The following is a 17,602-nucleotide window of genomic DNA, read 5'->3' as shown; positions in this document are numbered from 1 at the left end:
TTTACTGATATTAAATCTGGCTCTAAGACCCTACTTGCCAGGATGATATGATAGTTGGCTTCACTTTTATGTTTCAGATCACCCTCCCTGTGTCAGGTGTCTGGATTAGGAGGAGGTAGTAGGTTTCATGGGGCCTAGAGAAGGGAGGCTACTTGTTCATGGTGGCCCATGAGCCTGGCCCACGAGCCTGGCCCACCCAACAGTGAGGCGCTGATGCTCCTGCAAGCCCAGAGGTACCCCACCACCCTTCCCTCTTCTGACCACAGGCACCCCTGTAGGTGCCTCACCCCTGTGCTGCCTGCGGGCCTTGCGTTTTCCTAGGCAGCCCCCTCCGGCATTCAGCTGCCATTGCCCACTTCTAAAGCCCAGGCAGTAGGACCTTGCTAGCACAGACCTCTGCCACTCCAGATCCAGGACAAAAAACAAGACCCCTTTCAGTCTCCTATAACATCCTCCTTAGCCTCCTGGATTGAACAGAGAACCTTGACTGAGAACACCTTCTGGGGCTAAGGAGAGAAAATATCTTTAATTCATTCACGCATCTATTCGTTGACAGCGTATATTCAACAACTATTTATTGACTACTTATGGAGCACCTACTGCCTGCTAGGAGATACTGAGGATACAGAAGTATTCCCAACAAAGAGGAGGAAACGTAAATTAATGTTTTAATAAATAAATGTTCCACATTTATTAAAGCAAAGCACAGACTAACGCTGTTGTTTACGGTCATAATTACTTCATTATTGCTTGCAATCCACAGTATTCTTAGGGCTTCGTTGTTGACTCCTCACCCATGCAACGGCCCCCCAGGGGCAGCCTTTCTCTGTTTTCTGTCTTTCTGGCATGACTGGGTGAGCACAGCCTCCTGGGAGAAGCAGTGTAGAACAGTGGTTATGAGCATGGCCTTGAAGTACCAGCCCTGCCACTTACTAGCTGTATAACTTTGGGCAAGCGAATTAAGCTCTCTGTATCTCAACATCATCATCTTGAAAATAGAGTTGATAATACCTACCTCATGAAGTTGCCAAAAGAGCAAAATAAATTTTAATGTCTAAATTACTTAGAGCGGTGTCTGGTAGTACTATGGTGTCGCAGTAGAAGAGGGTGATCCCCTTCAGGACCAACAATGGTAGAGAAACGAATGAAGAGCAGCTGAGCTATATGGAGGGCAAGAGCTGTGTGAAGAGGAAAGTTTTGCTGTAGAACAGTGGTTTTCAAACCACGACTGCTTTTCAGAATTACCAGAGGCGCTTTTCAAACATCAAAGGCCCGGGCCCCACCCCCAGAGTTTCTTATTTAATTGGTTGGGGTGGGGCCCAGGCCTGTTCAAGTAATTCCCACGGAAAGCCAGGGTTGAGCATCACTGCTACAGAGCAATCTAACACACATACCAAGAAGTCACCCTCCCTACCCCACCTCCACTCTATAATAAAAGGGACCAGAGAAATTCATTTCAAGCCCCTCTCCTCCTATTCCCCAAGGCCTAGCTGTGTCTCAGTGCATGCCTCATCCTGCAGCCCTTAGGCGTGTGTGGGCACTCATCCCTTGTCTGGCCCTGTGCTGGGCATGGGGAGTACAAAAGTAACCAAACAAGATTCTTATCCTTATGGATCCCCTGGTAGAGCACAGAGATTGACCAAAAAAAACAAAAAACAAAAATGGAAATTCTCCAAGGTAAATTGTTGAGTGAAAAAATGGAAGAGTTGGATGCCTTTTATGTTTCATATGTTTTTGAAACACATTACTGTACATATTACCGTACACATTATGTGTTTAAATGTTTATGTAACTGCAGAGAAAAAGGTCTAGTGGTCCACATCTTATTTTCCATGATTAATTTTTTTCAAAATAAGTATTCAATTTTTGTGAAATTAAAAATTAATAACATTTTTTAAATTACAGCGGACTCTTGGGGAAAGGTCTTCTGAAAATATTTGCATTTAGCTGAGTTAAGATGTGTATATATTACATTGCCTATTAATTGTGGCAAAGCAGTTGGCCTTATCAGACATGATTTTATCTAAGTGATTCATTATTATTTAATAGCGAGAATATCCTAAGAAATGAGACATAAGACAGTGCCAACAGAGGGAAAGCAAAAGGAAGAGAATTCTGCATGAGGATCTGCTGTGTACACACGGAGAAAGGCCTGGAAGCCACACTTTCATTTCTGCAGCTTTTATGTTTTTAACCGGAGGCTGATCTTCCTCACAAGCTGAAAGCTTGAATACCAATTTCTAAAGCTAGACTTGTAATGGAGATTGCCCATCCTAGCTGCATATCAGAATCACTTGGAGAGGTTAACTAAAATATCAAGGCCTGGAATCGAGACCAATTAAAATAAGATCTTCGGGAGATGAGACCTGAGGAGTGGTTTTAATATGTCCAGGGCTGAGACCCACTGTTGGAAGAATCACGCATTCATGCTCACACACATTTTGACAGCATCTCAGTTTAGGCAACATCATACCAGCACAGTACTCCAAAAATGTCATCAATCACAGATAATTCTTGAACTCTAGGGAAGTGAAATGGGAAAAGGAAAAGTACCTGTATATTTCTATAATATCATGTGATTCTAATATTATAACACTATGTGTATGATTGATTTCAGGCTCGACTGACCAAAGAACATCGCTGGGGAAGCGCATTACTTTCTAGAAACCACTCCTTAGAAGAAGAGTTTGAAAGGGCAAAAGCAGCAGTGGAGGTAACTTTTCTTAAAATTAGTTTTTTCTGTTTCATGCTTCTGAGAGTGGCATTTGAAAAATCAAACTTCAGCAAGATAGAAATGAAATGGGTCTTACATTATAGACATGAAATAGCCATGATTATGATTGTCAGAATGAGATAATCATTTGGTACAGAATCTGGTATAATCAATGTACCAGAGAACATTTGATTTCCCACCAGGGATGAAAAATATATATTACCTCTTATGCCAATTCAGCGATAGATTAGCAATGACTGTCAGGAGTCCTGGGTCAAAAAGAACTCTAAGTCTAGTCTAGGTTCTATGGTGAACCAATGATATGGATTTGCTAGGTGTCTGTGAGGCCAAGGTTCATGCCTTATATTTTTATCTCTCTAGCATCTAGCACAATGTCTGAAACAGAAGATCTTGCTGCCTGTGTGATATATATGTTCCTAAGTAGGCGAGAAAAGGGCATGGCTGGAATATTCTAGTTAATGGATAGTCCATCTTGACTTGAGCAAATTTTATTATTAAGAATGTCCAAAAATTGTTGATAATTCAAATGAATACCTGATTGGAACATGGATTTCTGTATTTAGCCTTCTAATAAGAAAGAGAGAGAGAGAAAAGGGAAGAGGGAAGAAAGGAGGGAGAAAAGAAGAAAGGGAAGAAAAAAAAACCTAAATAAACAGAAAGCAACTTTTGCTGTTTTTTTAATGCATTTCCTTCCCAAGTAGACTCAAAAAGAGTGCATCACAGATGCTATCTCTGCTACTCATCAAAGCTTTGCTAGATTGCTATTTGAGTGTGGAGCTTTTCACTGAACTTACTTATGAACTTGTTGGAAACTCCATTTCTATTATGGATATGAAATCTTGAAAATTGAAAGCATTTCTGGAATATGGTTCATTTATGTGACTTGTCTTCCTAGAATTTGCATGAAAGGATTACACCAAAAGGTGGTCTTTCAGTACCTCTATACTTGAAGTGCAAAGAAATTATATTTGCCGTTTAATATTTAAAGGATTCTTTCAATTCTGGGAAAGACTTCCAGCCATAATTTCAGATTATTATTCAGAAAGCCAATAAGAGAACACTTTTATTTCACCACGATACCATCTACCCAAATTCCTTCTTTTAATTTTATTTTTTTAATTAAAAAAAAAAGCTAATGAATATTTAGTGCTCTTGAATGTGATCAACTGATGTATTTGGTTGAGACCAGCTGAGTTCAATCAAATTGTTCAAATGCATGGAGCCTGTAGCTCAATTTACTTTAAATGTAGGTTTTCCAAAATTAAGAGCTAATTTAAATTTTATCTTTTGAACTCCTACTGTGTGTAGCACACTGAAATACCACTAAAACGATTATTTTAAACCCATGAAATCTTGGGTAAGTAAAAACATTTAAATATATCTGGTCTCATTTGTAATGAGAAAGATAATGAATTCACATTCAATCACATTCAAAAGACTTAATTACAAAGTAACAGGTCAACAAGGGAAGAATATCTATCTATCAAGATAGATATATTCACAAATCATTTAATCTTAGCTTTGGTAGAGACCTTAGAAGTCATTTATCCCCACCAGACACACAAACCAAAAAATTATTTTCTATTAAAACACTTCACAAATTATTATCCTGTTTCTATTTGAACACTTCCAATTAGGGGCAACTCACTTCTTTTCAAGAAAATCCATTTCCATTTAATTATCAAAAAGTTCTTTCTTTTATTATGCTGAAATTGGCCTACCAGCAACTTGCAGTTTTGCTTGGTCTTGGTTTTACCCTCTCTGGAGCAAGTCAGAATTAATCTTTTCTTTTCATGCTCATCTCACCCCAGCAAGCCACATCTCCTGGCTTCTCCTTGTCTGTACTGGGACCTGACTTGTTATCCCAACTTGTCACTAATATTATATAACTACCTACATCTCATTAACCAATCTAGGCCTCAGTTTCTATGCCTCTATAATCCTTTACAGTTACAAAATCCTAGGATGCTATAAGTTACTTCAAGTAGTTATTCATTCAGCAAACCATACTGGCTGCTTACATGTACTGGCTGCTGATCTAGGTTGTAAAGATAAGGAAATGATCCAGCATTACTTAGCAGTCTAACAATAGCATGATCCACAGGACCAATTTGGACAAACCACTTGTTCACTCTACTTTAGTTCCATAACACCTGTAAGTTGAGGGCTTGGATTCCCAATATACTAAAACCCAATGAGTTTATGTCTTCAAGTAAACAGAATGGTAAATTCAGAATTCCCAGCAAATCAGAAAACTATAAGCAGAGTTGCTTAACCAGAAGCCTGGTACTGGGGAGCTTCCCTAAGGAATGAAGGGAAATGGTGCCCACCAGAAGGTGTGAACAGGTGTGGAGAAAAAAGTGTGTGAATGTGTGGGGAAGGAGGAGATATAGTATTTACATTACTGATGGTAAATCATGCCTCCAAAACTTCACACATATGTAGATTATTTACTTCCAGACATTATTCTTACCCAGGGTATTATCTAAATTCATAGCAGAAGACATAATAATATGCCTCAGAAGAGACTTGGAAATATTTATGCCCATTGACCCAGCCACTTCATAGAATTTATCCTAGATAAGTAACATGAAAATTGCAATATTTTATCTGTAGAATTTCGTTAAACAGTGAAAATTTGGAAAAAGCCAAAGTATCCCATAACAGAGTTTAACTAAATTATATCATATCCTTATAGCAAAATACTATGTAACTATTAAAAATGTCTAGCGATAATTGAAATAGTAGTTTATATACGGAAAGTTTTACAGTATAATCCCAACTTTGTAAAATGATAACAGCATAATAGGTAATATGTTAAAGAATGTACTATGTGCGAGGCACTAAATCAGGAGCATTACATGGCTTATGTCATTTAATCATCACAGCAGTGCTATGAAGAAAGTAAGATTACTATTCCATTTTTCAGAAAAGAAAACCTTGCAGACAGTTATGTGGCATTTTACAAGCAATTAAGATAGATTGAAAGTCAACTAACAAATTGCAAAACAAGTTTAGCAAGTTGCAAAGCAATGATTCTCACCCAGACTCCAGAGTTTGTATTCTGAACCACTGCATTGTATGAACATAGAGTTTGTCTTAGTCCATTTGAGCTGCTATAACAAAATAACCTGAGATATGGTAATTTATAAGTAGTAGAAATTTATTGCTCACAGTTCTGGAGGCTGAAAAGCTCAAGATCAAGTTGCCAACGGATTTGGTGTCTGCTGAGGGCCCGTTCCTCATAGATGGCACCTTCTTGCTGGGTCCTCTCTTAATACATCACCTTTGGAGTTAGGTTTCAACATATGAATTTGAGGGAACACATTCAGACCATAGCAGATTCTGTGCCCAAATGTTAACAATAGTTATTCTTGGGTGGCTGGATTTGGAATGGTTTTTTTCTTCTCCTGTTGGCTTATTTGTATTTTCCAAATGTTCTTTCATAAAGATGTATTATGTTGATAATCAAGGGGAAAGTTGTAAGTTATAGACACTACAGTGGGATATAAGATTCTTAAAAGGACTAAAAGTGTCTTATTCTTTATTTCAAGACAAAGAATGGTGATGCAGATTGCCTTCATCAGAGGCAATTTTAAATACTAGTAAGCTCCAGATGAAAATCATGCCTGGAGCAAGCTGAATTTTTCCAAAATCTCTGCCTTATATTTTTATATCATCTGATTCCAATGTTCTTCCTATTTTACATTCTATTCCATTTTTTGTCATCATCCTGCCTCATGATCGGCACCTGGCCACCTCTCCACTCTTTCTTCTGCTTTTCAGTCCCCTTACTGAGCTCCAGGTGTTTTGGCTTCTGCCTTTCTCTCTGTTCCTCTCCCACACCCAAATTTACTGCCCATTGTCCCCACCTTCTCTTCTGTCTATATGGAACACTCTTTCCTCCGATCTTCAGGTGGCAGGTTCCTTCTTGCCATTCAAATTTTAGCTGGATTGCCAATGCCTCAGAAAAGCTGAACCTGATCACTCAATTGCCATTGCATCACCTAGGCCTTTGTTTTTCATCCTAGTATTTATCACTGGGTCCTTTCTTGTTTGTTTTTATTTATTTATCTGTCTATAATCTGTCTTTCTACTTTAAAAATGCAGCCTCCATGAGAAAAGGGGCCTTGTCTCTCATTTACCACTGTACCCTAATATCTAGAACAATGTCTGGTACCTATGAATAATCAATAAATACTTGCTGACTGAATGGATGGATGAATGAAATTCATTAATTAATTAATGTTAATCACTCCATATGGATAACGCTTTTTTTCATCTATCTATTGTTGTATATAAAGTGCCATATAACCTTCCAACATAACTGTATCTCCATTTTAATAGTTGACATAAAACAATCCTGCCCGAAGCATACAGATTTCTGCCTGGGACTGGGCTGCAGTGTCCTCTGTAATTGTCTTGGTCTTGATGTCAGTCAGAGAGACACATTTATAAGAATGCAGGCTCCAACCAATCTTGCCAGTAACATTGGGCATATTTTGTATTTTAGATGGTTTGAACTCATTTTTACTTATATTAATACCTGGAAATGTGCAAATCGACTAATTTTTTAGCTGAAGTGCCCTAATATACATTATCCACTATTGGAGAAAAGACAACTAAAACCACATGAACATTTATTGTTTGTAGTAAATGACCTGGGAACCTGTTTATGTGCAAAGACTGTCATTCCTCAAGCTCACGTTGAACTCTTAGCTCTAGCTAAGCCTTATATGGGTGAGGATCTTTTCCTCCATATCTTAACATTGCATTGAAAAATCAAGTCTGGCGTGGTGCCTCATGCCTCTAATCCTAGTCCTCTGGGAGGTGAGGTTTCACCATATTGCCAAGGCTGGTCTCAAACTCCTGGGCAGGCAGATTGCTTGAGCCCAGGAGTTTGAGACCAGCCTGGGCAACAAGGTGAAACCTCATCTCTACAAAAAGATAGAAAAATTAGCCAGGCATGATGGCACATACTTGTCATCCCAGATACTCAGGAGGCTGAGGTGGGAGGATCGCTTGAGCCCAGGATGTAGAGGCTACAGTGAACCCTGATCATGCCACTGCACTCCAGCCTGAATGACAGAATGAGACCCTACCTCCAAAAAAAAAAAAAAAAAGAAGAAGAAAGAAGAAGAAGAGGAAGAGGAAGAAGAAGAAGAAGAAGAGGAAGAGGAAGAAAGGAGGAGAAGGAAGAGAAGGAGGGGAAGGAGGGGAAGAAGAAGAAGAAGAAGAAGAAGAAGAAGAAGAAGAAGAAGAAGAAGAAGAAGAAGAAGAGGAAGAGGAAGAGGAAGAGGAAGAGGAAGAAGAAGAAGAAGAGAAAAGAAAAATTATCTCTGCCTAAAGTATTGTAATTTTAGGGCAAAGAGATAGATACTCCCATTCTGGGCTTAAAAAATAAAATGCATCTTCCCTGAACAAAAGAGAGAGGAGCTTCGTCTATGCTTCCTCCTGGATTTTCCTTACAGCCAGCGCCTAAATGCACTGTCCACTAGGTCCCTAGGAAGGACGTACAAGGAGGCACAGGAGTGAGAAACTGCGAAGGAGCTCCCAGAGCTCAGTGAGGCCCAAAGCTGCCTCCCAAGAGTGGAGATTCCTACAGAGAACTATGCTTCATCTGCAGAGGAGAGAGAAGGTCATGTAAGAAGTCAGCACACTGCAACCACAAGCCAAAAATACTTCCTTCATCAACGTTAGCAGAAAGGGAAAGAGAGCCAGCCAGCATCTGGTATTGTGTTTAGCTAGTCTCTCTAAGAGCTGCAACATTTAGAATACATTGGATTTAGCAACACATTCATCAGACATGCCTTAGCTCCTTCTATGGGCCAGGCACTGTGCTGGGTGCTAGTAATAGAGAATTCAATAAGATCAATTCTGTCCTTAAGGAGTAATTAAGGTGAAGAATCACAGATAAATACAAACCAGGTGATCACTCAAGTATAGCTTACCATGTGCTATAGTTATTATGGGTTTCATGTCCATCTCCCATACCAGATTGTGACTTCCTTCTTTGTTCATCCTTCTTTATGTTCCCAGCACCTACCATGGAGTCTGGTGCAAATTTTTACTGGATAAATAAATGAACAAATTAACAATTTATTATTTTAATGCATCTATTTCATCTAAACATCTCTTCACTAGTGAGCGCTTAAGGTATATGACTAACTTACTGACTGACTAACAAAGGATGAACTTTTCCCCCAGATTCAAAATCACATTCTGCTTAGCTCTAATGTTATTATAATGCTTGTTTTATGCCTTTTAAGCAATGTTTTCACAGCTCTACTTTTACCCTGAGGAGGTATTCTTATGAGCAAATTTTTTTAAAGAATAATGAAATATGTAAATGAGAAAAAATGAGGATGTATGGACAAAGGAGAGTACAGTTCAGTCATCAGAGGCAAGAACAGGAAGCATATCCTTACATCCTTCTGGCAAATTAGTTGAGACTATTAAATTCTACTAAGACCTTTAAATTCTAGAGCTCTGACTCTTCTCATCCCCCACTTCTCTTTTCTTTAGCTTTACATGAAACCTTACTTGTGATAGTTTAACATGTCCACAAATTATTTGATACTCCCTTCAAAATATGGGAGCTTAATTCTCTTCCTCTTGAGTGTGGGCTGGACTTAGTGACTCACTTCTCATAAATAGAATAAAGTGGAAGTCATGGTGTGTGACTTTTAAGATTAGGTCATTGTATATACTGTGGCCTTCTCCCTGCTCTTTCTCTCAATCACTCACTCTGGGGTAAACCCAGCTCCCACATCATGCAGACCGTTGGCAGCCCATATGAGGTCTCCTGTCCTTACCACATGAGGGAGCTATCTTGTGAATGGATTCTCCAGACCCTACCTTGGGATGACTGCAGGCCCAGCCAGCAGCTTAATTCCACCTTCGTGAAAGACCCCAGGTCAGGCCATCCAGCTAAGTTACTCCCTAATTCCTGACCCTCAGAAACAGTGTGACATAGTAAACGCGTGTTGCTTGAAGTTGCTAAGTGTATGGTGATTTGTTAAGCAGCATTCGATAACTCCTCCTCACAGTCCCCAGCCTCATCCCATTCCACTACTCTCTTCCTCATCTCCATTCCTAACACCATTTAATACTCCCAAAATTGGAAGATTACCCTTGTAGCACAGAAACAATGTAATCATTCATTCTGGATGGGAATTTTTCAAACTATTCCCCTACTATGTAGCTGGTTCTAAGCTTGTCCTCTCTGATCCCCAAAGGAGAATGAATGAAAACCTTTTTTGTGACAGTCCATGTTCCTTAGGGGACATTCAGCCCTTCACCAAGGATCTGGTTGGGGACTTTTGCATTTTCTTCTGCAAAGCTCCTAGACCTCTCTTCATGACAATCTTCACTGAAAGCAGCTTTCTAACCTTCCATTTATATGTCCTATTGCAGAGGACACAACCCTCAAGATAGCCTCTCTTCAGCCTTCAAGCTAACATTGCCTCCCACAGCATTTTATGAAAAATCATAGCAAATTGGTAATTACTGTTATAAGAACATGGGCAGTGAAAAAGTTTACTGCTAACTAGTAATTCCGTGTTCTAGAAATACAGGTGATTGCTATGGTATGAATGTTGTGTCCCTTTAGCATTCATAGGTTGAAGCCTAATCCCCAGTGAGATGGTATGAAGAGATGAGGCCTTTGGGAAGTGACTAGGTCACGAGGGTGGAAAATGCCCTTATAAAAGAGATCTGAGGGAGCTTGTTTGTCCTACAAACATGTAAGGATAGAGCAAGAAAGCACTTTCAATGAAGACCAGGCCCTCACCAGACACCTAATCTGCCAGCTCCTTGATCTTGGACTTCTCAGCCTCCAGAACTGTGAGAAATAAATGTTTGCTGTTTATAAACCACCCAGTTTATGGAATTTTTGTTATACCAGCCCAAACAGGCTGACAGTGACTTTCTTTATTTCTCTTTAACTTTAACTAACAGATGCCATACTCAAAACAACACAACAGCTAAACCCAGCTTCAGTGACATAAATTCAAAAGTGCTTTCCATATAGAAATTTTGTTTTTACCTGAAATTATTCCCAGTGTATATACTATAGGTCTGATAGGCATCTCAGAAATATTAAGTGATTGAACAAAATTGGAGACCATTCTTGAACTGCTTTTATTAATATAGGATTATATAAGAAACTTCTAACTCAGGTGTCCTCCTAGCAAGAAGATTATCCATCTCTAGCACCCCCTGAAATTTTCTTTTGCTTTCTATGACAGTATTACCTCTTGAAGTGGAAAGAATTAATGCAGTAAACATTCCTTAAACCATTCTAACTTAGATTCAGTATCCAAAAAGGAGAAAATCTTCTGATAATGTATGAAAACATTCTTTGGGCAATATTAAAGAAATCTTGAAGTTAACTGCTTAAAATAGAGATTTCCTAAAGCTTGGTTTGTCATGTTAGCTAACATCCTTCGCAAGTCAAATGTAGATAAATCATATGTTGTGAGTTCATTGGGAAATGGCAAAAGTCCCTTTGCTCTCACATTGATTCGATTTTCTTCTGTTTTAAACAAATAAAATTTTACTTCCAAAAACAATATGAAGCAGAGTTAAGAATAATGGTAGAATCACTGGCAATGAATGCTGAGAGATGGTAAGGATAAAAGTATAAGGCAAGATAACCGTGAGCCGGGCACGGTGGCTCACACCTGTAATCCCAGCACTTTGGGAGGCCGAGGTGGGTGGATTACCTGAGGTCAGAGGTTTGAGACCAGCCTAACCAACATGGTGAAACCCCGTCTCTACTAAAAGTACAAAAATTAGCCAGGCATGATGGTGCATGCCTGTAATCCCAGCTACTTGGGAGGCTGAGTTAGGAGAATCACTTGAACCCAGGACACAGAGGTTGCAGTGAACCAAGATCACACCACTGCACTCCAGCCTGGGCAACAAGAGCAAAACTCCATCAAAAAACAAAAAAAAAAAGTATAAGGCAAGATAGTCTTAGATAAATTTATGGATAAGTGATCAGTTAAAAAAGAGGGATTTACAGTCTATCTCTAAATTTTTAAGGTCAGAATTATGGGTAGTTGCCATATCCTTTCACTTCTTTTTGATATCTACTATATAAATCCTAAAGTAATAAAAATATTTAACTTGACCCATTCTAACAAAATCTTAGTTATTCACAGATAAGTCTTCTAGACCATCAGATTTGTAGACTACCTCCAGACCAAAAAGAAGTTTGGAAAATTCCCTTAACTTTGAATCTGAGAAATCCAGGATCTGCATTCTGGATGTGATCTCATCAATCCATACTTACTGAGCAAATAAATGGAGAAGAAAGTGAACATGAAAAGACATAAACTCTATCTGAGCCAGCCTTGAGGAGTTACAGACTATTCTGTGCTTTTGTTTGTCCGTTGGCATGTCCAGGACAATAACTTTTACTCTTTTCTCTTCAAAGAGAGTCTCTAAACACCAGTGAGACAGTAGCTTGCAAGTAGTTTGAATCATTTCTTGGAAGGCTTTGTGCCCAGGAATCGCATGTTAAACTTACAAGAAAAAGGAAAGTAGCATAATAAGGTATGTGGAAAAAGTCTCAAACTAGATGTAGGTCCTCGGTCTAATTTTGAAAATATGGCATTTGGGCCACAGCTTTTTCATTAGTAAAATGTGTGGTTGAAATTAAATTGGATTTCGTGTACTATGAGATCAGATGGAAAACAGATGAACATTTTATTTTAATAATTGTGCATTTATTTTCATATATATTTAAAAATATAATTAGCACTTCAAACTGGTGATTTCACAGACATAATTTAGGCAAGGCTTAAGTAGATTTTGCCTATATAAGTAAAAGAACTGTATTAATTACAAAATACATTGTATAAATAGCAATAAAGTGCAGAAATGACAAAAGTTATAAAGTTTAGGAAACTGGTATTGATGATTCTTGAGGTCCATTTATTACTTAGGGTAACACTAATAGCTGTAAAATAGTCCCAAAAATGCAATTGCTCAAACAAGATAGTTTATTTCTTTTGTGTGCAATAAAAGTCCTAAACTAGCAGGAAGATCTACCCCATGCCATTATCCAGGGTCCCCTGTTCCTTGTAACTTCTTTCTCCTCCATCCCCAAGGGTGTCATCCTCATCAGCATGGTTGATTCTTGCTCCATTCCATGCAGGGAAGAAAGAGCTTGAGGAGGCAGTTCCACTTTTCTAAAAGCTCTGACTCAGATCTCATCTCCTCACACGCCATTGGCAGGGACTTAGTCAAGCACACCACAGCACCACCATCCCCACTGACCCCTACCCCAAACTGCAAGGGAAGCTGAGAAATAGCCACCATTCAATTACTACAGTTTGAGCGCATTTTGATTGGCAATGAGCAGTTTATGCCACAGGGCCCTTCCAGCTCTGATATTCTAAATAAACTTTGAGTTGTGGGAATATTAGAAACCATCTCTCTTTCTGTTTCTCTGTCACATGCACACATTTATTTTGCTGTTGAGAGCAGTTGCTATTAATTTTTCTTCTTCTTTTCTTTTCTTTTTTTTTTTTTTTTTTTTGAGAGAGGTTTCACTCTGGCACCGAGGCTGGAGTTCAGTGGCATGATCTCAGTTCAGTTCAGCCTCACCTCCTTCCGGGCTCAAGCAATTCTCACACCTCAGCCTCCTGAGTAGCTGGGACTATAGACATGTACCACCATGCCCGGCTAATTTTTATATTTTTTGTAGAGATGGGATGTTGCCATGTTGCCCAAGCTGGTCTTGAACTCCTGAGCTCAAGTGATCTGCCCACCTCGGTCTTCCAAAGTGCTGGGATTGCAGGTGTGAGCCACCACACCCAGCCAAATTTTTGTTTCTATAGGAAGAATAACGTAATTTTATTTCTGTTGAATGCTCAAAATCCTATATTTTTCTTAGCAGTGCTGCACTGTATAAATCAATCATCAGTATTCTATAAGATTTTGTGTAGCATTGAATACTGTTACTCGTTTATTGAAAAGGAACAATAATGATATCTGCAGGTTACACACTTTATTTTTGCCTTACAGTGAAGCCAGGGGTTAAAATAGTTTTGGTCTTCAGTTCTATATTCAAGTCAGCTATCTGCTTATTCTGGTTTTTATAAAAAAAAAAAAAAAATTACCCAAAATTTTGAACACCAAGGCAGGAGAACTGCTTGAGCCCAGGAGTTCAAGACCAGCCTGGGCAATATGGCAAGACTCTATCTCTACAAAAGATCTAAAAATTAGCCAGGTGTAGTGATGCAGATAGTCCCAGCTACTCGGGAGGTTTAGGTGGGAGAATCACTTGAGCCCAGGAAGTCAAGGCCGCAGGGATTCCTGTTTGTTGCACCCTGGCAATAGAGAGAGAACCTGTCTCAAAAAAACAAAACTTGTCTCAAAAAAAACTTTTTATAAAGTAAAATCAAAATACTGAATGACTAAATATTCTTTTCTGACTAAAAACACTTAAGCTGCTTATTGGTTTAATATGTAGAACATCAAATACACAACCATTCAGGGTTCAATGGAAAGCTGGTAAACTCCCTGTGGGCAAAGAGACATCCTGAATTTCCTTTATTCATTTGACTTTATTCATATGATATGCTTTAATATGCTGGGTATATAGCTGTTTAATAAATAAATACTTCCTATTAATTAAGAGAATAATCCTTTTCCATGAGGGCAACCCGTTATACCTCTTCCTCCCAGGTGACCAGTCATCAGTACCTTAGATCTTATGTTAGTCGGGGCTCTCCAGTGAAACAGAACCAAGAGGAGATATAGCTGTATATCAATATCTGTATATCAATCAATATACAGATATCTATGTATCAATCAATATACAGATATCTATATATCAATCAATATACAGATATCTGTATATAAATACATATGCACATATATATCCACCCACCCCATCCAATATCACACTGTATCACCAATAGGAGATATATCAATATATACAGACATGTCTCCTATTGGTTGGGTGGGGTGGGTGGATATACATATATATACACACACACACACATATATATACACACACATACACATATATATATACACACACACATGGAGAAAGAGAGGGGGAGAGAGGCAGGGAGGCAGGGAGGCAGGGAGAGGGAGATCTTCATATGTAGATCTCTATATATATCTCCATATTTAGATTTATTATCAGGAATTGGCTCACACAATTGTGGAGGCTGAGATGTCTCAAGATCTGCCATTTGCATACTGGAGACCCTGGTGAGTTTGGGGTGTAGTTCCAGTCTGAGTCCAAAGGTCTGACTGAGTACCAGGAGAACCTTTGGTGTAAGCTTAGTCTAAATCTGAAGGCCTGAGGACGAGGAGAGCTGATGGTGTAAGACCACGTCTGAGGGCAGGAGAAGACCAATGTCTCAGCTCAAGCAACCAGGTAGACAGAGTAAATTCTCCCTTTCTCTGCCTTTTGTTCTATTAAGGCCCTCAACAGGTTGAATGATGCTCTTCCAATTGGGGAGGGCAATCTGCTTTACTCAGTCTACTGATTCAAATGCTAGGCTCATTCAGAAATACCCTCATAAACACACCCAGAAATAATGTTGAAGCAAATACCTCAGCACTCCATGGCCCAGTCAACTTGACACATAAAATTAACCATTACAGCTGGGGAGGTGGTGGGGGTGATGAAACGAGGTTGGTTGATGGGTGCAAAAATATAGTAAGATAGAATAAGTTTTAGTGTTTAATGGCACAGTAGGGCAACTGTAGTTAACAATAATTTATTGTATATTTCAAAATAGCTAGAAGATTTGAAATGTTCTCAACACAAAGAAATGGTAAGCGTGTGAGGTGTAGGATAGCCTAATTACCCTGATTTGATTGTTACACATTGTATGCATCTACAAAACATCACATATACCTCATAAATATGTACAACTATTATGTATCAACAACAAATTTTAAAAACTATCATAGTTTTTTTTGTTTTTTTGAGACAGAGTCTGTCTCTGTCACCCAGGCTGGAGTGCAGTGGTGTGCCCTCGGCTCCCTGCAACCTCTGCCTCCAGGGTTCCAGTGATTCTGCTGCCTCAGCCTCCTGAGTAGCTGGGATTACAGGCACCCACCACCACGCCTGGCTAATTTTTGTATTTTTAGTAGAGATGGCATTTTACCATGTTGGCCAGGCTGGTCTCAAACTCCTGACCTCAGGTGATCTGCCTGTCTCAGCCTCCCAAAATGCTGGTATTACAGGCGTGAGCCACCGCACCTGGCCCATCATAGATGTTAATGACATCCCAGAGGTCTTCTCTGGAATCTCTGGTACTGTCCTGTGAAATGTCACAGGCCATGTTAAAGTTTGGGCCTCATACCAGGGATTTATAGGGCCCAACCCATCATGGCAGAGAAGGGGCTGAAATCCAGAGATGTTAAGGGACTTGGAAACAAATATACATTGCTGATTATTGGCAGGCAGAACTAGAAACCACATTTGCACTTTTCCTTGGAGCTGTTGATAGAAGAAGGAAACTCTGAATTCAGATAGTAAACAGTACTAGAAACTATCTGAACTTGGAATTTGGTTGGAAGTATATTTTTCTTTCCTTATCTCAGATTTTTCTTATTAATCTGTTTTAATTGATATTAAAATTACTTGATATCCTTGGAAATATCCAGCAGTCAGTGACAAGGTCAGAGCTACCTTTAATGGACTGAGAGAATTGGAGGCATGGAAAGAGACTAAGGAAAGTGCAGTGGAGTATTAAAACATATCCAGAAAGTATTCATACCATACATGAGCCACAAGCAAATAATTGGATATGTATGCGATTTCCTGTAAAAAGCTGAGTTATGTGGTAAAATCTGAGAATAAAACACTTATAGGGATATCCTATCTTAGTGACCTTGTATCAAAAGAGTAAAAAATGAATAAATAACCTCAAGTCAAGCCCAAAAAAATCAGAATATATTGGATTATTGGATTATTAGACACAAATTGTTTCCCGCATCAAAAAGCTGAAGTAGCCATATAAAGGGTGAATCTCTGTCCTTCACATCGATGAAGTGACTATGCAAATATGTACAGGACTAGATATCTGATCTGGCTACAGAAGAGAAATAGACAGATCAGACTATTTTTAAATGTGAATGTGAAAAGAAGATTTAATTTTCACAGAATAAGTATGACCAATCTGGGTGAGTTAAACAGGTATGTTTCTGTAATGATAGTAGGGTGTTTGTTAAAGATATTAATGTAGCCTCCAAAGTGAATAAAGAACACACTGGAGAAAGATGAATTTATTTATTTAATTTTTTTTTGTTTTGTTTTGTTTTTGAGACAGAGTCTCGCTGTGTCGCCCAGGCTGGAGTGCAGTGGCACGATCTCAGCTCACTGCAAGCTCTGCCTCCTGGGTTCACGCCATTCTCCTGCCTCAGCCTCCCAAGTAGCTGGGACTACAGGCACCCGCCACCACGCCCAGCTAATTTTTTTTGTATTTTTAGTAGAGACGGGGTTTCACCATGTTAGCCAGGATGATCTCAATCTTCTGACCTCATGATCTGCCCACCTCGGCCTCCCAAAGTGCTGGGATTACAGGCGTGAGCCACCGCGCCCGGCCAAAAGATGCATTTGAAGTTGACCGCTTCCTTGTCTATGACTCATTTGGTCTTCTAAAGACAGTCTTCCTTTCCAAAATGAGCTATTTTTGATGCTAAAGCATTTGTTTCTTACCTATCATGAATAGACACTGAATTATAAGAATCAGATTTAAGAGTCACCTCATAAATTAGATTGAAGTTTTAACTAGCCAGGTGGCAATAATACACTATGGTCTTCAAAATTAGAGTTATTTCTTTCATCAGGGAAGTTTCATTTTACAGATCCACCAAATCGCAGTGATT

The 17,602-nt window shown here is 39.1% G+C and overlaps 1 protein-coding gene across 6 annotated transcripts in view; it reads left to right on the top strand.

Annotated features, from left to right (window-relative positions):
* PEX5L (peroxisomal biogenesis factor 5 like) overlaps positions 1-17,602 on the top strand; it is a 243,904-nt gene that overhangs the window by 177,010 nt on the left and 49,292 nt on the right. For all 6 annotated transcript variants that reach the window (XM_002814329.6, XM_002814326.6, XM_002814327.6 and 3 more), the window contains one exon: positions 2,618-2,713. In XM_002814329.6, the coding sequence (XP_002814375.1) occupies positions 2,618-2,713 (96 nt within the window). The remainder of the gene's footprint in view (positions 1-2,617; positions 2,714-17,602) is intronic.

This window comes from Pongo abelii, chromosome 2 (assembly GCF_028885655.2).
Source record: "Pongo abelii isolate AG06213 chromosome 2, NHGRI_mPonAbe1-v2.0_pri, whole genome shotgun sequence".
In the NCBI taxonomy this organism is placed as follows: domain Eukaryota; kingdom Metazoa; phylum Chordata; class Mammalia; order Primates; family Hominidae; genus Pongo; species Pongo abelii.
Note: the sequence above shows the minus strand (reverse complement) of the source record. Positions and strands in the feature narration are given on the sequence as shown.